Raw genomic sequence first — 23187 nt, 5'->3', positions numbered from 1 at the left:
CCGGATCGATCAGAGGGCCCTCCATGAATGCATCCCACAAAAGCATGCCTTAAGGCAGGCCGGGCCCGGGCGGGTCGTGCACGCCGAGCCGTCTCGATGAAATCGGCGCAGAGATCCGGCTCAGGGCCCGGCTCACCAATCTTGCCAATGAAAACATGAATTCCACCGAAGGGGACCCGGTACCCGTACTCAATTGAGCCGGCGTCGGGGCCCCAGTTTGCATCGTCGATGTAGAGCTTGTCGCGACGACTCTTGGTCATCCGGCCCACAGCGTATCCCCTGAGCCCTTCGAAGCCGCCCTTCAAGAACTCAAATCCACCGTGCGCTGGCCCCACGGTGGGCGCCAACTGTCGTGGAATTGTCACGGCAGATGTCCTCGAACTAGGACTTAGTCGTGGAGCCATCGCGACTAGGAAGCTTGAAAGGGTTAAGTGGGACAAGGAACACGAGGGCTTATACTGGTTCAGCCCCTTACGGTGAAGGTAAAAGCCTACGTCCAGTTTGAGGTGGTATTGATTAGGGTTTCGATGACCAGGGAGCGAGACCGCTATGCCTGGTTCTCGATGAGATCTTGCTTGTTCCTAAACCGCTGCCGGGTCGTCCCCTTATATAGGGAGGCCGACGCCCAGCAGCTCTCAGAGTCCCGGCCGGCTCATAAGAGTGTCCGGCTCGGACTCTCAACTATTCTTGCTTTACACTACAAGTTCTACCATGATAATAATTGCAACTACGGGCCTTAAGCCGTATCCGGGTCTTAAGCCCATCTCTGGCCCACCGTCTTTAAGCTTGATGCCGGGCTTCTGGCAATGACCATACAAGTGACCCGGCCCCTTCTGGCGGGTGACTCTAAGGTCTATATCCTCAACAGAAGAGGATATCGCAAGCTTGAGCGTTGTATTGCAACATCTTCAATTCTTCCGTGGTTGCTTCATGATTCGGTTCTCTTCCATCTTTGAAGAATTCACCTTGCAAACCAATGCACACAATAGCCCAAACGACGGGGTTATGTCCAAGAATATGCATTTTCATCTTATGCTTCCAACTAGCAAAATTAGTACTATCAAAGTAAGGACCTCTACGGTGGTAATTTCCCTCGCTAGACACCATACTCTCCTAGGTTGTGAAACCAAGGCTATGATCACCAAAGCTATGGAAGTCAAGGCAAATGGAGACCAAAGCTCTGATACCACTTGTAGGATCAAAAGTAGGTTTAGAGGGGGAGTGATTAGACTACTTGACCAAATAAAAATCTAGCCTTTTCCCAATTTTAAGTCTTGGCAGATTTTAACAACTTAGCACAAGTCAAGCAATCAACCTACACATGCAATTCTAAGAGTATAGCAGTGGAATGTAAAACATTGCATATGAAGGTAAAGGCAGGGTTTGGAAAGGCAAACGCCATGTAGACATGGAGATTTTTGGTGTGGTTCTGATAGGTGGTGCTATCGTACATCCACGTTGATGGAGACTTCAACCCACGAAGGGTAACGGTTGCGCGAGTCCACAGAGGGCTCCACCCACGAAGGGTCCACGAAGAAGCAACCTTGTCTATTCCACCATGGCCATCGCCCACGAAGGACTTGCCTCACTTGGGTAGATCTTCATGAAGTAGGCGATCTCCTTGCCCTTACAAACTCCTTGGTTCAACTCCACAATCTTGACGGAGGCTCCCAAGTGACACCTAACCAATCTAGGAGACACCACTCTCCAAAAGGTAATAGATGGTGTGTTGATGATGAACTCCTTGCTCTTGTGCTTCAAATGATAGTCTCCCCAATACTCAACTCTCTCTCACACAGATTTGGCTATGGTGGAAAGATGATTTGAGTGGAATGCAACTTGGGGAAGGCTAGAGATCAAGATTTTTGTGGTTGGATTGGAATGTCTTGGTCTGAACACACGAGTAGGTAGTTCTCTCTCAGAAAATGAGTAGTGGAAGTGTAGGCACGTTCTGATGGCTCTCTCTTGGATAGAGAAGGGGGTGGAGGGGTATATATAGCCTCCACACAAAATCTAACAGTTATACACATTTGAGCCAACTCAGTCAGACCGAATAGGTGAACTCGGTGAGACCGATTCAGTTCAAAATGTGAACGTTAGGATTCTCAGTGGGACCAACAACTCGGTGGGACCGATGCGCTAGGGTTAGCACAAAACTTAATCTCGGTTTGACCGATTGCATGAACTCGGTGAGACCGATTTTAGCAATGAGCAAACAGAAAGTTGGTCAGGCAAACTTGGTGGGACCGATCGCTCCTTTCAGTGATACTGAAATGTTACGAAAGGGAAACAGAGAGTTTGCATTGCGAACTCGGTGGGACCGATCACTCATTTCGGTGAGACCGAAATATTATGAAGGGAAATAGAGAGTTTGCAATCCCATCTCCGTGAGACCGAAATCCCTATCGGTGAGACCGAACTTATTAGGGTTTCTAGCTATGGCTATGTCAAGTGAACTCAGTGGCACCGAATGAATCAAATCGGTGGGGCCAAGTTTGACTTTAGGTTTAGGACATATTTGGAATTGAGAAAGTGGTTCAGGGCTTTGGATCATATCACTAAGCATTTTGAGCAAGTAGACCATTAAGCAACACCTCATCCCCTTCTAATAGTATTGGCCTTTCCTATGGACTCAATGTGATCTTGGATCACTAAAATAGAAATGTAGAGTCTTGAGCTTTTGCCAATATTTGTCCTTAGCATTTTGAGGGGTCCACATCTCTAGTCCATGCCATGCCAATCACTGAACTTTCTGAAATATTCAACTTGAAAGGATATTAGTTCAGTGAGCTATAAGTTGTTATGAATTACCAAAACCACCCGGGGATTAGTTGCACTTTCAGATGTTAATCAACATTATTCTTGGATTGTTGCCGGAAATCAAAGGGGCTATGATGATAAGAACTTGGTAGTTCTAAGGTTTCCATGGGTAATATATTTTATGTTGTCTTTGCAAAATCTCTTGACAAAAACACCTCTAAGAAAATCCAAGAGAAAATGACAATACTTAGATCCTTTGTGTTATGCCTAGCTAGGGGCGTAAAGCGATTGCGCTTGTTGGGAGGCAACCCAACTTGTATCTTTTTGGTTTCTTGATGTTTTAAATAAAATACAGAATTATGCCTCTGTTTAGATGTCTTTTTGTGGTTTAAATTAGTGTTTGTGCCAAGCAAAGCCTTTGGGATCATTTTGGGTGATAGTTGATTTGATCTTGGTGAAAAACAGAAACTTTTGCGTCCAGAAAAACAATTTTTGAAAATCACAGAAGCAATGAAAAATTCTGATTTTTTTACAGGAGATTGATATACAAATTTCTCATGTTTTCCTATATTTTCAGAATTTTTGGAGTTGCAGAAGTATTTGAAATATCCAAATTGCTACATATTGTTCTGTTTTTGACAGATTCTGTTTTCTTTGCATTGTGTGCTTGTTTCGATGGTTCTATGGTTTTATTTGAAGAGTTTTTACCATAGAAAAGTTGGAATACAGTAGATATAATGCAATAATAAAATATGAATGGGTTTGCAACTGTACTTATAGTAGTGATTTGCTTTCTTATACTAACGGATATCACGAAGGTTTTGTTGAGTTTTGTGTGGTTGAAGTTTTCAAGTTTTGGGTGATGTTATGATGGATGAAGGAATAAGGAGTAAGAAGAGCATAAGCTTGGGGATTCCCATAGCATCCCAAGCTATTATCCAAAGAGAAGCAAGTAACTAAGCTTGGGGATGCCCGAGTGGCATCCCCTCTTTCTTCAAACAAACATCGGTATTTTACTTGGAACTATATTTTTATTCGTCACATATTATGAGTTTTGCTTGGAGCGTCTTGTATGATATGAGTCTTTGCTTGTTTTGATTTTTATTTTTAATCTTGAATCCTTGCTGGACACACCTATTTGAGAGAGCCAAAATTATGCTATGACTTGTTAGAATTGCTCTCTATGCTTCACTTAAATCTTTATGAGCTATGGAATTGCTCTAGTGCTTCAATTATATCTTTTTTAGCACGATGTGATTTATTATTTTTGAAGAAATGCTCTCATGCTTCACTTAGAACTATTTGCGAGTTAGTATTTTTTTAATAAATTCTCTCTTGCTTCACTTAAATTATTTTGAGAGAAAGAAATATGATGCTCATGATCTTCACTTATATTTGTTTGAGCTTATTAAAAGCAACATATGAAACTAGTCCCAAAGTGATAGATATCCAAGAAGGATATAATAAAAACTTTCATGAAGATCATTGGACAAAATAAACTTGATTTTTTGTAATAGTTTTGAGATATGATGATATGATATGTGAGTCATGTTGATGAGTAATTATGCTTTAGTAAGAATATTGGTGTTAAGGTTTGTGATTCCCTATGCAAGCACGAAAGTCAATAGTTATGTAATGAAATTACATCCTACTTGTGGTGCATTATTTGGTGTTAGTTATGCTTAATGCTCGCTTATGAGATTTTTCGTTCTTGGTTGGATGCTTCAAAATCTTTTGCTAGCCTTCATTTGCACCAATATGATCACTACTTGCGCATCAAAAATCATTTAACTAGTTTTGCCACATGAGTCCACCATACCTACCTATATGTGGTATTCTTTTGCCGTTCTAAGTAAATTTGTATGTGCCATCTCTAATTTTCAAAATAAATTTCTCTTTCGTGTGCTCGTACCGCTCATGAAACGGTAGGGGATAGCTAATATATTTCCATGCTAGATATGTTATTCTCAAGATGAGTGTTTTATTCACTTGTCATTGCACGAGAGTAAGGCAAAGGTATTCGGGATGCCTAGTCCCGAAATGAAAAATGAATTTACTTTATGTTGTCAAACAATAAATTCCTTAGAAAGTGTTGGTATGGAAGGCACCTGTGGATACAGCTAGCCATGGAAAGTGAAAGTATGGTTGAAAAAGGAACAAACTTTATATTCTATTTGGGAACCGCCTATGATATATCTAGCATGGAAAGTATTGGGAACTACTCGATCGTTTTCGTTGATAGGAAAAGCATGCCTCCCAAAATGTTTTTACCTCTATCTTTTTCGCTTTGAGCTCTGGCACCTCTACAAATCCCTACTTCCCTCTGTGAAGGTCCTTTCTTTTACTTTATACAATTTTTATTTTTACTTGAGTCTCCATATTCTCTTATAAAGCTGCAACTAAGGGTCACTATGATCGTACTTGAGCATTGGGTGTAGCTAATATGTGAGTGTGTTTCATGAATGGATCAATGATTGAGCATAATGGGCTAGGGATAACTTAGTTTAGCGTTGATATTTTGAAAGACATGGTTGCTTGATGATATGCTTGAGTATTAAAGTCCTCATATCAAAACTAGACTATTGCGTTGAACCATATAAAAGTACAAATGTCCATGCTACAAAGAAAAGAATATGTGACGAACATGTTAGGCAGCATTCCACATCAAAATTTCTGTTTTTATCATTTACCAACTCGAGAACGAGCAGGAATTAAGCTTCGGGATGCTGATACGTCTCCAACGTATCTATAATTTTTTATTGTTCCATGTTCTTATATTATCATTCTTTTATGTTTTACAATCATTTTATATCTTTTTTTGGTACTAACCTATTGACATAGTGCCCAGTGCGAGTTGCTGTTTTCTGCTTGTTTTTTACATCGCAGGAAATCAATATCAAACGGAGTCCAAATGCAACGAAACTTTTTGTGGAATTTTGATGGACCAAAAGACACCCAATGGGCCGAAGAAGCACCTGGGGGTGCCCCGAGGGGGGCACAACCCACCAGGGCGCGGTTGGGCCCCCAGGTGGGTTGTGCCCACCTCGGTGAAGGAAATATGCCCTAGAGGCAATAATAAAGTTATTATCTATTTCCTTATTTCATGATAAATGTTTATTATTCATGCTAGAATTGTATTAATCGGAAACTTAGTACATGTGCGAATACATAGACAAACAGAGTGTCACTAGTATGCCTCTACTTGACTAGCTCGTTAATCAAAGATGGTTAAGTTTCCTAGCCATAGACATGAGTTGTCATTTGATGAACGGGATCACATCATTAGAGAACTATGTGATTGACAAGACCCATCCGTTAGCTTAGCATTATGATCGTTGAGTTTTATTGCTATTGCTTTCTTCATGACTTATACATGTTCCTCTGACTATGAGATTATGCAACTCCCAAATACTGGAGGAACACTTAGTGTGCTATCAAATGTCACAATGTAACTGGGTGATTATAAAGATGCTCTAAAGGTGTCTCCGATGGTGTTTGTTGAGTTGGCATAGATCGAGATTAGGATTTGTCACTCCGATTGTCGGAGAGGTATCGCTGGCCCCTCTCGGTAATGCACATCACTATAAGCCTTGCAAGCAATGTGACTAATAAGTTAGTTACGGGATGATGCATTACGGAACGAGTAAAGAGACTTGCCGGTAACGAGATTGAACTAGGTATTGAGATACCGATGATCGAATCTCAGGCAAGTAACATACCGATGACAAAGGGAACAAGGTATGTTGTTATGCGGTTTGACCGATAAAGATCTTCGTAGAATATGTAGGAACCAATATGAGCATCCAGGTTCCGCTATTGGTTATTGACCGGAGATGAGTCTCGGTCATGTCTACATAGTTCTCGAACCTGTAGGGTCCGCACGCTTAACGTTCTGTGACGATCGGTGTTATGAGTTTATGTGTTTTGATGTACCGAAGGTTGTTCGGAGTCCCGCATGTGATCACGGACATGACGAGGAGTCTCGAAATGGTCGAGATATAATGATCGATATATTGGATGGCTATGTTTGGACATCGGAATGGTTCCGGGTGAGTTCAGGCATTTACCGGAGTACCGGGAGGTAACCGAAACCCCCCCCCAGGGAGTGTATGGGCCTTATTGGGCCTTAGTGGGAGAGATGAGGAGGCAGCCTAGGAGGGGGCGCCCCCCCCAAGCCCAATCCGAATTGGGAAGGGGGCCGGCCCCCCTTTCCTTCCTCTCTCTCTCCTCCTTCCTTCCTCTCCTACTCCTACTTGGAAGGGGGGAATCCTACTCCCGGTGGGAGTAGGACTCCCCTAGGGCGCGCCATAGAGAGGGCCAACCCTCCCCCTCCTCCACTCCTTTATATACGGGGGAGGGGGCACCCCATAGACACACAAGTAGATCATTGTCTTAGCCGTGTGTGGTGCCCCCCTCCACCATAATCCACCTCGGTCATATCGTCGTGGTGCTTAGGCGAAGCCCTGCGCCGGTAGCTTCATCATCACCGTCATCACGCGGTCGTGCTGACGAAGCTCTCCCTCGACACTCAGCTGGATCGAGAGTTCGTGGGACGTCACCGAGCTGAAAGTGTGCAGATCGCGGAGGTGCCGTACTTTCGGTACTAGGATCGGTCGGACCGTGAAGACGTACGACTACATCAACCGCGTTGTCATAACACTTCCGCTTTCAGTCTACGAGGGTATATAGACAAGACTCTCCCCTCTCATTGCTATGCATCACCTAGATGGATCTTGCGTGTGCGTAGGATTTTTTTTTAAATTACCGCGTTCCCCAACAGTGGCATCCGAGCCAGGTCTATGCGTAGATGTTATATGCACGAGTGGAACACAAAGAGTTGTGGGCGATAATAGTCATACTGCTTACCAGCATGTCATACTTTGATTCAGCGGTATTGTTGGATGAAGTGGCTCAGACCGACATTACGCGTATGCTTACGCGAGACTGGTTCTACCGACGTGCTTCACACAGAGGTGGCTAGTGGGTGTCAGTTTCTCCAACTTTAGTTGAATCGAGTGTGACTACGCCCGGTCCTTGTTGAAGGTTAAAACAGCAAACTTGATGAAAAATCATTGTGGTTTTGATGCGTAGGTAAGAACGGTTCTTGCTAAGCCCGTAGCAGCCACGCAAAACTTGCAACAACAAAGTAGAGGACGTCTAACTTGTTTTTGCAGGGCATGTTGTGATGTGATATGGTCAAGACGTGATTATATAAATTGTTGTATGAGATGATCATGTTTTGTAACACAGTTATCGGCAACTGGCAGGAGCAATATGGTTGTCACTTTATTGTATGAAATGCAATCGCCATGTAATTGATTTACTTTATCACTAAGCGGCAGCGATAGTCGTGACAGCAATAGTTGGCGAGATGACAACGATGCTTCAATGGAGATCAAGGTCTCAAGCCAGTGACGATGGTGACCATGACGGTGCTTTGGAGATGGAGATCAAAGGCACAAGATGATGATGGCCATATCATATCACTTATTAGATTGCATGTGATGTTTATCCTTTTATGCATCTTATTTTGCTTAGTTCGATGGTAGCATTATAAGATGATCCCTCCATAAATTTCAAGGTATAAGTGTTCTCCCTGAGTATGCACCGTTGCGACGGTTCTTCGTGCTGAGACACCACGTGATGATCGGGTGTGATAAGCTCTACGTTCACATACAAAGGGTGCAAGCCAGTTTTGCACACGCAGAATACTCGGGTTAAACTTGACGAGCCTACCATATGCAGATATGGCCTCGGAACACTAAGACCGAAAGGTCGAGTGTGAATCATATAGTAGATATGATCAACATTGTGATGTTCACCATTGAAAGCTACTCCATCTCACGTGATGATCGGACATGGTTTAGTTGATTTGGATCACGTGATCACTTAGAATATTAGAGGGATGTCTATCTAAGTGGGAGTTCTTAAGTAATATGATTAAATTGAACTTTAATTTATCATGAACTTAGTCCTGATAGTATTTGCATAACTATGCTGTAGATCAATAGCTCGCCGTTTATTTTTGATATGTTCCTAGAGAAAAATAAGTTGAAAGATGATAGTAGCAATGATGCGGACTTGGTCCGTGATCAGAGGATTATCCTCATTGTTGCACAGAAGAATTATGTCCTTGATGCACCGCTAGGTGATGGACCTATTGCAGGAGCAGATACAGACGTTATGAACATTTGACAAAGCTCAGTATGATGACTACTTGATAGTTTAGTGCACCATGCTTTACGGCTTAGAACCGGGACTTCAAAAATATTTTGAATGCCACGGAGCATATAAGATGTTCCAGGAGTTGATTGGTATTTCATACTCATGCCCGTGTCGAGAGGTATGAGACCTATGACAGTACTTTGCCTATAATATGGAGGAGAATAGTTCAACCAGTGAGCATGTGCTCAGATTGTCTGGGTACTACAATTGTTTGAATCAAGTGGGAATTAATCTTCCAGATAAGATAGTAACCGACAAAGTTCTCTAGTCACTATCACCAAGTTACTAGAACTTCGTAATGAACTATAATATGCAAGGGATGACGAAAGTAATTCCCGAGCTCTTCGCGATGCTGAAATCAGCGAAGGTAGAAATCAAGGAATAGCATCAAGTGTTGATGGTTGACAATACCACTAGTTTCAAGTAAAAGGGAAAGGGAAGAAAGGGAGCTTCAAGATGAATGACAAGCAAGTTACCACTCCCATGAAGAAGCCCAAAGCTAGACCCAAGCCTGAAACTAAGTGCTTCTACTGCAAAGGAGATGGTCACCGGAAGCGGAACTGCCCCTAGATACTTGGCAGATAAGAAGGATGGCAAAGTGAACAAAGTTATATTTGATATACATGTTATTGATGTGTACTTTACTAGTGTTTATAGCAACCCCTCGGTATTTGATAATGGTTCAGTTGCTAAGAGTAGTAACTCAAAACGGGAGTTGCAAAATAAATAGAGACTAGTTAAGGGCGAGGTGATGATGTGTGTTGGAAGTGATTCCAAGGTTGATAAGATCACCATCGCACACTCCCTTTACTTTCGAGATTAGTGTTGAACCAAAAATAAATGTTATTTGGTGTTTGCGATTGAGCATGAATATGATTGGATCATGTTTATTGCAATACGGTTATTCATTTAAGTCAAAGAATAATTGTTGTTCTATTTACATGAATAAAACCTTCTATGGCCATACACTAAAAATGGTTTATTGAATCTCGATCGTGTTGATACACATATTCATAATATTGATGCCAAAAGATGCAAAGTTGATAATGATAGTGCAACATATTTGTGGCACTGCCGTTTAGGTCATATTGGTGTAAAGCGCATGAAGAAGCTCCATGCCGATGGGTTTTTGGAATCACTTGATTATGAATCACTTGATGCTTGCGAACCATGCCTCATGGGCAAGATGACTAAGACTCCGTTCTCCGGAACAATGGAGTGACCCACCGACTTATTGGAAATAATACATACTGATGTATGCGATCTGATGAGTGTTGAGGCTCGCGGCAGGAATCGTTATTTTCTAACCTTCACAGATGATCTAAGCAGATATGGGTATATCTACTTGATGAAACATAAGTCTGAAACATTTGAAAAGTTCATAGAATTTCAGAGTGAATAGGAAAATCATCGTAACAAGAAAATAAAGTTTCTATGATCTGATCGCGGAGACGAATATTTGAGTGACGAGTTTGGTCTTCATTTGAAACAATGTGGAATAGTTTCGCAACTCACGCCACATGGAACACCACATCATAATGGTGTGTCCGAACGTCATAATCATACTTTACTAGATATGGTGCGATCTATGATGTCTCTTACCGATTTACCACTGTCGTTTTTGGGGTTATGCATTAGAGACAGCTGCATTCACGTTAAATAGGGCACCATCTAAATCCGTTGAGACGACACCATATGAACTGTGGTTTGGCAAGAAACCCAAGTTGTTGTTTCTTAAAGTTTGGGGCTGCGATGCTTACGTGAAAAAGCTTCAACCTGATAAGCTCGAACCCAAATCGGAGAAATGTGTCTTCATAGGATACCCAAAGGAGACTGTTGGGTACACCTTCTATCACAAATCCAAAGGCAAGATATTCGTTGCTAAGAATAGATCCTTTCTAGAGAAGGAGTTTCTCTCGAAAGAAGTGAGTGGGAGGAAAGTAGAACTTGATGAGGTAACTGTACATGCTCCCTTATTGGAAAGTAGTTCATCACAGAAATCACTTCCTGTGATTCCTACACCAATTAGTGAGGAAGCTAATGATGATGATCATGAAACTTCAGATCAAGTTGCTATCGAACCTTGTAGGTCAACCAGAGTACATTCCACGCCAGAGTGGTACAGTAATCCTCTTCTGGAAGTCATGTTACTAGACCATGACAAACCTACGAACTATGAGGAAGCGATGACGAGCCCAGATTGCCAAAATGGCTTGAGGCCTAAAATCTGAGAAGGGATCCATGTATGAGAACAAAGTATGGACTTTGGTGGACTTGCCCGATGATCGCCAAGCCATTGAGAATAAATGGATTTTCAAGAGGAAGATGAACGCTGATGGTTGTGTTACTATCTACAAAGATCGAATTGTCACAAAAGGTTTTCGACAAGTTCAAGGTGTTGACTATGATGAGATTTTCTCACTCGTATCGATGCTTAAGTCTGTCGGAATCATGTTAGCAATTGCCACATTTTATGAAATCTGGAAAATGGATAACAAAACTGCATTCCTTAATGGATTTATTTAAGAAGAGTTGTATATGATGCAACCAGAAGGTTTTGTCAATCCTAAAGGTGCTAACAAAACGTGCAAGCTCCAGCGATCCATCTATGGACTGGTGCAAGCATATCGGAGTTGGAATATACGCTTTGATGAGTTGATCAAAGCATATAGTTTTATACAGACTTGCGGTGAAGCCTGTATTTACAAGAAAGTGAGTGGGAGCACTACAGCCTTTCTGATAAGTATACGTGAATGACATATTGTTGATCGGAAATGATGTAGAATTTTCTGGAAGCATAAAGGAGTGTTTGAAAGGAATTTTTCAAAGAAAGACATCGGTGAAGCTGCTTACATATTGAGCATCAAGATCTGTAGAGATAGATCAAGACACTTGATAAGTCTTTTCAATGAGTAAATACCTTGACAAGATTTTAAAATGGAACAATCAAAGAAAGAGTTCTTGCATGTATTGCAAGGTGTGATGTTGAGTAAAGACTCAAAACCCGACCACGACAGAAAATAGAATGAAAAGTCATTCCCTATGCCTGAGTCATAGGTTCTATAAAGTATGCCATGCTGTGTACTAGACCTATTGTGTACCTCACCATGAGTTTGGCAAGAGGGTACAATAGTGATCCAGGAGTGGATCACTGGACAGCGGTTAAAATTATCCTTAGTGGTATAAGGATATGTTTCTCGGTTATGGAGGTGACAAAAGGTTCGTCGTAAAGGGTTACGTCGATGCAAGTTTTGACACTGATCCAGATGACTCTAAGTCTCAATCTGGATACATATTGAAAGTGGGAGCAATTAGCTAGAGTAGCTCCGTGCAGAGTATTGTAGACATAGAATATTTGCAAAATACATACGGCTCTGAATGTGGCAGACCCGTTGACTAAACTTCTCTCACAAGCAAAACATGATCACACCTTAAGTACTCTTTGGGTGTTAATCACATAGCGATGTGAACTAGATTATTGAATCTAGTAAACCCTTTGGGTGTTGGTCACATGATGATGTGAACTATTGGTGTTAAATCACATGGCATGTGAACTAGATTATTGACTCTAGTGCAAGTGGGAGATTGAAGGAAATATGCCCTAGAGGCAATAATAAAGTTATTATTTATTTCCTTATTTCATGATAAAGTTTATTATTCATGCTAGAATTGTATTAACCGGAAACTTAGTACATGTGTGAATACGTAGACAAACAGAGTTTCACTAGTATGCCTCTACTTGACTAGGTCGTTAATCAAAGATGGTTAAGTTTCCTAGCCATATACATGAGTTGTCATTTGATGAACGTGATCACATCATTAGAGAATGATGTGATTGACAAGACCCATCCATTAGCTTAGCATTATGATCGTTGAGTTTTATCGCTATTACTTTCTTCATGACTTATACATGTTCCTCTGACTATGAGATTATGCAACTCCCGAATACCGGAGGAACACTTAGTGTGCTATCAAACGTCACAACATAACTGGGTGATTATAAAGATGCTCTACAGGTGTCTCCGATGGTGTTTGTTGAGTTGGCATAGATCGAGATTAGGATTTGTCACTCTGATTGTCGGAGAGGTATATCTGGGCCCTCTCGGTAATGCACATCACTATAACCGTTGCAAGCAATGTGACTAATGAGTAAGTTATGGGATGATGCATTACGGAACGAGTAAAGAGACTTGCGGGTAACGAGATTGAACTAGGTATTCAGATACCGACGATCGAATCTCGGGCAAGTAACATACCGATGACAAAGGGAACAACGTATGTTGTTATGCGGTTTGACCGATAAAGATCTTCGTAGAATATGTAGGAACCAATATGAGCATCCAGGTTCTGCTATTGGTTATTGACCGGAGATGAGTCTCGGTCATGTCTACATAGTTCTCGAGCCCGTAGGGTCCGCACGCTTAACGTTCTATGACGATCGGTATTATGAGTTTATGTGTTTTGATGTACCGAAGGTTGTTCGGAGTCCCGGATGTGATCACGGACATGATGAGGAGTCTCAAAATGGTCGATACATAAAGATTGATATATTGGATGGCTATGTTTGGACATCGGAATGGTTCCGGGTGAGTTCGGGCATTTACCGGAGTACCGTGAGGTTACCGGACCCCCCCCCCCCCCGGGGAGTGTATGGGCCTTATTGGGCCTTAGTGGGAGAGAGGAGGTGGCAGCCTAGGAGGGCCCCCCCAAGCCCAATCCGAATTGGGAAGGGGGTCGGCCCCCCTTTCCTTCCTCCCTCTCTCCTCCTTCCTTCCTCTCCTACTCCTACTTGGAAGGGGGGAATCCTACTCCCGGTGGGAGTAGGACTCCCCTAGGGTGCGCCATAGAGAGGGCCGGCCCTCCCCCTCCTCCACTCCTTTATATACGGGGGAGGGGGCACCCCATAGACACACAAGTTGATCATTGTCTTAGCCGTGTGCGGTGCCCCCCTCCACCATAATCCACCTTGGTCATATCGTCATAGTGCTTAGGCGAAGCCCTGCGCCGGTAGCTTCATCATCACCGTCATCACGCCGTCGTGCTGACGAAGCTCTCCCTCGACACTCATCTGGATCAAGACTTCGTGGGACGTCACCGAGCTGAACGTGTGCATATCGCGGAGGTGTCGTACTTTCGGTACTAGGATCGGTCGGACCGTGAAGACGTGCGACTACATCAACCGCGTTGTCATAATGCTTTGCTTTCGGTCTATGAGGGTACATAGACAACACTCTCCCCTCTCATTGCTATGCATCACCTAGATGGATCTTGCGTGTGCGTAGGATTTTTTTTTGAAATTACTGCGTTCCCCAACATTCAGTGGCCTCCTGCATCGCCTCTTTGCTCTATAAATACTCCAATATTCCAGAAACCCTATGGTAGTTGACAAAAATCAATTCCAGCCGCCGCAAGTTCCAGAACCACCAGATCCAATCTAGACACCATCACGGAGGGGTTCATCATCCTCATTGGTGCCTCTCCGATGATGCGTGAGTAGTTCATTGTAGACCTACGGGTCCATAGTTAGTAGCTAGATGGCTTCCTCTCTCTCTCTCTTTTGATTCTCTATACAATGGTCTCTTGGAGATCCATATGATGTAACTCTTTTTACGGTGTGTTTGTTGGGATCCGATGAACTTTGAGTTTATGATCAAATCTATGTTTTTATCCATGAAAGTTATTTGAGTCTTCTTCGATCTCTTATATGCATGATTGCTTATAGCCTCGTATTTCTTCTCCGATATTTGGGTTTTGTTTGGCCAACTTGATCTATTTATCTTGCAATGGGAAGAGGTGCTTAGTGATGGGTTCGATCTTACGGTGCTTGATCCCAGTGACAGAAGGGGAACCGACACGTATGTATCGTTACTATTAAGGATAACAAGATGGGGTCTATTTCTACATAAATAGATCTTGTCCACATCATGTCATCGTTCTTATTGCATTACTCCATTTTCCATGAACTTAATACACTAGATGCATGCTGGATAGCGGTCGATGTGTGGAGTAATAGTAGTAGATGTAGGCAGGAGTCGGTCTACTAATCTTGGACGTGATGCCTATATAATGATCATTGCCTGGATATCGTCATGATTATTTGAAGTTCTATCAATTGCCCAACAGTAATTCGTTTACCCACCGTTTGCTATTTTTCTCGTGAGAAGCCACTAGTGAAATCTACGGCCCCCGGTCTCTTCTTTATTATATTTGCCTTCGCGATCTATTTTCATTTGCTTTTTTTTCAGATCTATTAAACCAAAAAAAAAAATACCTTGCTGCAATTTTTGTTTATTTATTTTATCTCGCGTTCCCGCGAGATCTATTTATTCAATCTACTACAATTTTATCTATATTTTTACCCGTGAGGGATTGACAACCCCTCTCTTACGTCGGGTTGCAAGTATTTGTTCTTTGTGTGTAGGAGCTATTTACGTGGTGTTGCGTGGTTCTCCCACTGGTTCTATAACCTTGGTCTCATCACTGAGGGAAATACCTACCATTGCTATGCTGCATCATCCCTTCCTCTTTGGGGAAATACCGACGTAGTTCTAGCAAACATTAGTTGTCTCCCAGCAAGCGCTTTTCTGTAAAGCCTTTTAGCTAGGCGTTGATAATTTTAATGATGCTCACATGAAATACAAGAATTGAAGCACAAAGAGAGCATCATATAGCATGTGAAAAACACATCTAAGTCTAACATGTTTCCTATGCATAGGCATCTTATAGGCAAACAAATTATCAAGGCGAGCAAAAACTAGCATGTGCAAGGAAGAAGAAAGAAACAATAGCAATCTCATCGTAACAACAGGTAATTTAGTAACATGCAAATTTCTACGACTATATTTCCCTCTCTCATAATAATTACACGTGGGATCATATTCAAATTCAACAATATATCTATCACATAACATATTCTCTACATGATCCACATGCATGCAAAGTTGACACTCTTCCAAAATAGTGGGATTATCATCAAATAAAGTCATGACCTCTCCAAGCCCACTTTTATTAAAAATTCATAAGATTGATCAAACTCCAAAGTAGTGGGATTATTATTTACTAAAGTTGACACTCTTCCAAACCCGCTTTCAATAATATTGCAAACATTATTATCAATATCATGAGGCTTAAACAAATTTTCAAGATCATAAGATGCATCACCCCAATCATGATCAGTACAATAAGTAGTGGTCATAGCAAAATTAGCATCCCCAAGCTTGGGGTTTTGCATATCATTAGCACAATTAACATTAATAGAATTTATAATAACATCACTGCAATCATGCTTTTCATTCAAGGAACTATCATGAATCACTTCATAAATTTCATCACAATTTTTAGATTCATGAATTTCAAGCAAAACTTCATAAAGATAATCTAGTGCACGCAACTCACTAGAAATTGGTTCATCATAATTGGATCTCTTAAAAAGATTAGCAAGTGGATGAGGATCCATAAACTTTTTTCTTTCTTATTTTTAATAAACACACAATTATACCAAGCGAACGAGCAAACCAACCAAGACATAAAGGCAAACAAAAAGACGAACAGGAAGAAGGGCGAATAAAACGGCAAATATTTTTGTGTTTTTCTAAAAACGTTTTAGAAGTGGGGGAGAGGAAAACAAGAGGCAAATGGCAAATAATGTAATGCAAGAGATGAGAGTTTATGGTGGGTACTTGGTAGGCTTGATGTAGAACCTCCCCGACAACGGAGCCAGAAATTCTTCCTGGTACTTCTTGAGCTTGCGTCGGTTTTTCCCTTGAAGAGGAAAGGGTGATGTAGAAAAGTAGAGATAAGTATTTCCCTCGGTTTGAGAACCAAGGTATCAATCCAGTAGGAGGTACACGTAAGTCTCCAATCTATGCACCTGCACAAACAATCAAACACTTGCACCCAACACGATAAAGGGGTTGTCAATCCCTTCAGGTCACTTGCAAGGATGAGATCTGATAGAGAAAGATATAAAAGATTACTAAAACGTCAAACAAAATAAAAGTAAATAAATTGCAGCAAGGTATTTTTGGGTTTTTGGTTTATAGATCTGAAAATATATGGTGGAAAATAGACCCGGGGGCCATAGGTTTCACTAGAGGCTTCTCTCTTGAAAGAGAACATAAGGTGGGTGAACGAATTACTGTCGAGCAATTGATAGAAAAGCACAAAGTTATGACAATATCTAAGGCAATGATTATGAATATAGGCATTGATACGTCTCCAACGTATCTATAATTTTTTATTATTCCATGCTATTATATTATCAATCTTGGATGTTTTGTATGCGTTTATATGCTATATGATTTTTGGGACTAACCTATTAACCCAGAGCCCAGTGCCAGTTTCTGTTTTTTCCTTGTTTTTGAGTATCACAGAAAAGGAAAACCAAACGAAGTCCAATTGACCTGAAATTTCACGGAGATTATTTTTGGACCAGAAGAAGCCCATGGAGTATCGGAGATGGGCCAGAAGAGTCCTGAGGCACCCACGAGGGTGGGGGGCGCGCCCTACCCCCCTAGGCGCGCCCCCTACCTCGTGGCCGCCTCGGAGACCACCCTGACTTGTTCCCGACACCAAAACCTCTTATATATACCCAAACTACCAGAACATAACCTAGATCGGGAGTTCCGCCGCCGCAAGCCTCTGGAGCCACCAAAAACCAATCGGGACCCTGTTCTGGCACCCTGCCGGAGGGGGGATCCCTCACCGGTGGCCATCTTCATCATCCCGGCGCTCTCCATGACGAGGAGGGAGTAGTTCACCCTCGGGGCTGAGGGTATGTACCAGTAGCTATGTGTTTGATCTCTCTGTCGTGTTCTTGATTTGGCACGATCTTGATGTATCACGAGCTTTGCTGTTATAGTTGGATCTTATGATGTCTCTCCCCCTCTACTCTCTTGTAATGGATTGAGTTTTCCCTTTGAAGTTATCTTATCGGATTGAGTCTTTAATGATTTGAGAACACTTGATGTATGTCTTGCATGTGCTTATCTGTGGTGACAATGGGATATTCATGTGATCTACTTGATGTATGTTTTGGTGATCAACTTGCGGGTTCCGTGACCGCGTGAACTTATGCATAGGGGTTGGCAGACATTTTCGTCTTGACTCTCCGGTAGAAACTTTGGGGCACTCTTTGAAGTTCTTTGTGTTGGTTGAATAGATGAATCTGAGATTGTGTGATGCATATCGTATAATCATACCCACGAATACTTGTGGTGACATTGGAGTATCTAGGTGACATTAGGGTTTTGGTTGATTTGCGTCTTAAGGTGTTATTCTAGTACGAACTCTAGGATAGATTGAACGGAAAGAATAGCTTCATGTTATTTTACTACGGACTCTTGAATAGATCGATCAGAAAGGATAACTTTGAGGTGGTTTCGTACCCTACAATAATCTCTTCGTTTGTTCTCCGCTATTAGTGACTTTGGAGTGACTCTTTGTTGCATGTTGAGGGATAGTTATATGATCCAATTATGTTATTATTGTTGAGAGAACTTGCACTAGTGAAAGTATGAACCGTAGGCCTTGTTTCCTAGCATTTCAATACCATTTTCGCTCACTTTTATCATTAGTTACCTTGCTGTTTTTATATTTTCAGATTACAAAAACCTATATCTACCATCCATATTGCACTTGTATCACCATCTCTTCGCCGAACTAGTGCACCTATACAATTCACATTGTATTGGGTGTGTTGGGGACACAAGAGACTCTTTGTTATTTGGTTGTAGGGTTGTTTGAGAGAGACCATCTTCATCCTACGCCTCCCACGGATTGATAAACCTTAGGTCATCCACTTGAGGGAAATTTGCTAATGTTCTACAAACCTCTACACTTGCAGGCCCAACAACGTCTATAAGATGAAGGTTGAGTAGTAGACATCAGGCATCATGTCCATATCAAGTGGACCCAAACGATTCTGCATCTACTACTATTACTCCACACATCGACCACTATCCATCATGCATCTAGAGTATTAAGTTCATAAGAACGGAGTAACGCCTTAAGTAAGATGACATGATGTAGAGGGATAAACTCAAGCAATATGATGAAAGCCCCATCTTTTTATCCTTGATGGCAACAATACAATACGTGCCTCGCTACCCCTACTTTTTCATTGGGTGAGGACACCGCAAGATTGAACCCAAAACTAAGCACCTTCTTGGTAACCCACAAGTATAGGGGATCGCAACAGTTTTTGAGGGTAGAGTATTCAACCCAAATTTATTGATTCGACACAAGGGGAGCCAAAGAATATTCTCAAGTATTAGCAGTTGAGTTGCCAATTCAACCACACCTAAAAGACTTAGTATCTACAGCAAAGTATTTAGTAGCAAAGTAATGTGGAAGTAACAGTAACGGTGGCAAAAGTAACAGTAGCAGTTTTGTGATCGTAACAGCAGTAGCAACGAAAGTAACTTACATTACTGCAGGATGCTGCTAACGCGACACAACGATCAGAGACCCTTCGACGAAACTGTGTGCGATGCAATAATCGCAAACGGTGGTGTAAAAGAACCATCAAAAAAGGTGCAAAACATTTGCGATGACGGAGCCAACAAACACGGTTCAGATTTTAGTTGCGTGTGTGATGCAGGGCATACGGTTCAGTTCAATGAACTGTTTGAAATGAGGCGGAACAAAAGAAATGGGCAGCCAGATGAAGGCGTGTTCGATATACAGCATACGGTTCACTCGGATGAACTATTTGTGATGAGGAGGAACAATAGAAACAAGCAGCTAGATAAAGGTGTGTGCGATTGAGGGCATACACTTCAGAAGGATTAACTGTTTGCAATTAGGCAACAGAACAGAAACGGGTCAGCCATATCAAAGTGTTTGCGATTGATGGCATACACTTCACACGAATGAACTGTTTGCGATTAGCCACAACAAACTAAAACAGTTAGATAGATCAACGTGTGTGCGCTAGACAGGCACACACATTCTAATTAAAAGAAGTGTGCGCGATGGTAATAACGAACGTGCACGGTTGTTGGAACAAGACGTGTGCTGACATTGTCTATTGCGGTGCACCCTATGGTGCAAACGCCACGTACGCGGCCAAGAAGGTGTACGTGCCCACGTTACGCCTTCCGGGAATAGTGCCGCACTTATAACCGTCAATAAATTTAGAACCTACGTCCCGTCACATTCCAAATTGCAAACCAGTTCACACCAATCAAAACCTAAACGGTTTCCCACTTAGGAGCGTACTAGTACTCGGTTATAAATACTACTACTCCAAGATGACTGCACATTCCTCCTCAACTCCTCATCCACAAAAACAAACAAGTCATCCATCATCGTTCCCTTGCATCTGCCATGGCCAGCGTGAGTTCTGGGTTGAGAGATTGCCACCAGGGAGATGCAAGCATGGAAGCGGAAGCACGAGAGATGTCCCGCCTCACCGCGAACGCTGCCAGCATGTCCCGCCACGCGGCCGTAGCAGCACAGAGGCCCCGTCGCGCCGCCGAAGCAGCACGGAGGTCCCGCCGCACCGTCGATGCAGCAGACTGGTCCGGCCGCGTCGCGGAAGCAGAAGAGATGTCCCGCCGCGCCGCGAATGCAGCAGAGATGTGCTCCCGCGCCGCGGCGGCCTGGGAAAATGTCTCGTAGGCAGGCGAGGACTCTTACAGGCGCATGAATGCGATCGTCCATAGCCAGATGGATCAGATCTCCGGCTGGGCAAGGTTGCATGACGACATGAAAGTCTCTTTTGAACAGGCTACCGGCGTCATCCGGCAACTAAATGAGAGCAATGTGAAGCTCCTGGCCGAGCGCAACCTGCTGAGGGCGAAGATCATCGGAAATGCAGAGCAGCAGGAGGAGACCACTGCCTTGTTGAAGAGGACCGGCGTCATTGTCGAGAAACTTATGGACGAGAATGCCATGCTGCGCATCGAGCGCAGAAGGCTGGTGGAGGAATCCGTGGATGCTCTCAAGCAGCATCTTGAGGACAAGAAAGAGCTCATCGCTGCTTGCCGTGGAGACGGACAAGAAAGAGCTCATCGCCACTTGCCGCGGAGACTAGTTCCCGCGGCCTGCAACAACGCATCAAGAAAGTTGAGATCAGCGAGCCAGATCGTTGTCTTCCTTCTTCTTTTTCCCTTGTGTATTTCGGGCGTTGCAGCATGTGGCTTTTTTTAATTATGTTCCTAAATATGTAAGACAATTATTATCCACTGTCATCGTCCTTATATTCATCATGCTTGCTATAAGTTGCAGCCGATGCTATATAGGTCCGTCGGATCTTACATCAAGATCCGTGCAAAACTTTCTTTTCAGATTTTCATTTTTCTCTCTTAAATCTTAGTCCAGTGAGACATATAGCCACGTCGTAGAATAGGGGCTCGGGCGCCATTAATGGAGACGTTGGGAGGGAGGTGCGCGGCGGATAGAGTTCAAAGGGCTCTCTTCCCGATGAGCACGCGCAGGGGTCTGATCGCACACCTCCCGTACTCAAATAGCTACCCCGCACGACACCTGCTAGCCAATAAAAAAAGGGGACGTGTGGCGGCACGTAATTGGTAAGTAGAATGCCCACGGTTTCAATAATACTTGTGTTTCCGATTTGTAACGTGACAACACTTGTTCCAAAATGACTTTGTTGATTGTTAATGCGTGCGCCTTCTCAAATCGGACAGAAAAATTACCACAACATGTTGGTGCCATGTCATGAGACCATGCCAAGTTTCATGATTTTCAGGTGTGTTTTGGATTTGGAGGAATTAAAGAACCAAGTTTCTCAATCTTTCCGGCCGAGTCACGACGCCCAGATGTTTGAATTTCATTCTCATTTCTTGCATGGGACCTAGAAATTCACCCAAGGACACAAATGTGATTTTTCAACCAACTTTGGTGCACTTGAGCATGTGCTTGTAGTTCAAATTTGAATTATGCACATTAAATGCCCAGAAACTCAATTAATGTATAAAAAAGGCCAAACGAACCCGGAATAATTCCAAAATTTAGCACGATACTTCTATTTGGTCTAATCTGCCTGTGTAAAAAAATTAAGGCGGGAGAAGGCAGTGTACGTATGTCGTTTCGCACACGGAGGTGACACGTTCCCTCTCGGAACCACGAGCCTTCTTGAGGGAAGCTCCGGTTTGGAAGAACCTTACACTCAAGCTTGTCCTAATTCGGCCAGAAAATTTACGGCAGCATGTTGGTGCCATGTCATGACACCATGCCAAGTTTCATGATTTTCAGGCGTGTTTTGGACTTACAGGAATTAAAAAACCAAGTTTCTCAATCTTTCCGGCCGAGCAACGACGCCCAGATGTTTGAATTTCATTCTCATTTCTTGCAAGGGACCTAGAAATTCACCCAAGGACACACATGTGATTTTTCAACCAACTTTGGTGCACTCGAGCATGTGCTTGTAGTTCAAATTTGAATTATGCACATTAAATGCCCAGAAACTCAATTAATGTATAAAAAAGGCCAAATGAATCCGGAATAATTCCAAAATTTAGCACGATACTTCCATTTGGTCTAATCATCATGTGTAAAAAATTTAAGGCGGGAGAAGGCAGTGTATGTATGTCGTTTCACACACGGAGGTGACACGTTCCCTCTCGGAACCACAAGCCTTCTTGAGGGAAGCTCCGGTTTGCAAGAAGCTTACACCAAAGTTTGTCCCAATTCGGCCAAAAAAATTACCGCAGCATGTTGGTGCCATGTCATGACACCATGCCAAGTTTCATGATTTTCAGGCATGTTCTAGATTTACAGGAATTAAAAAACCAAGTTTCTCAATATTTCCGGCCGAGCCATGACGCCGAGATGTTTGAATTTCACTCCCGTTTCTTGCATGGGACCTAGAAATTCACCCAAGGACACACATGTGATTTTTCAACCAACTTTGGTACACTAGAGCATGTGTTTGTAGTTAAAATTTGAATTATGCACATTAAATGCCCAGAAACTCAATTAATGTATAAAAAAGGCCAAACAAACTCAGAATAATTCCAAAATTTAGCACGATACTTCTATTTGGTCTAATCTGCCTGTGTAAAAAAATTAAGGCAGCAGAAGGCAGTGTACGTATGTCGTTTCGCACACGGAGGTGACACGTTCCCTCTCGGAACCACGAGCCTTCTTGAGGAAAGCTCCGGTTTGCAAGAAGCTTACACCAAAGATTGTCCCAATTCAGCCAAAAAAATTACCGCAGCATGTTGGTGCCATGTCATG

At 42.6% G+C, this 23187-nt stretch overlaps 1 protein-coding gene across 1 annotated transcript in view; it reads left to right on the top strand.

Moving 5' to 3' along the window:
- LOC141021701 (uncharacterized) overlaps nucleotides 1–23187 on the top strand; it is a 211608-nt gene that overhangs the window by 34551 nt on the left and 153870 nt on the right. Inside the window, exon 2 of the mRNA XM_073497557.1 lies at nucleotides 6833–6841. Within this exon, the coding sequence (XP_073353658.1) occupies nucleotides 6833–6841 (9 nt within the window). The remainder of the gene's footprint in view (nucleotides 1–6832; nucleotides 6842–23187) is intronic.

This window comes from Aegilops tauschii, chromosome 4, assembly GCF_002575655.3.
Source record: "Aegilops tauschii subsp. strangulata cultivar AL8/78 chromosome 4, Aet v6.0, whole genome shotgun sequence".
Lineage (NCBI taxonomy): Eukaryota > Viridiplantae > Streptophyta > Magnoliopsida > Poales > Poaceae > Aegilops > Aegilops tauschii.
This window is presented reverse-complemented; position numbering and strand designations above follow the sequence as displayed.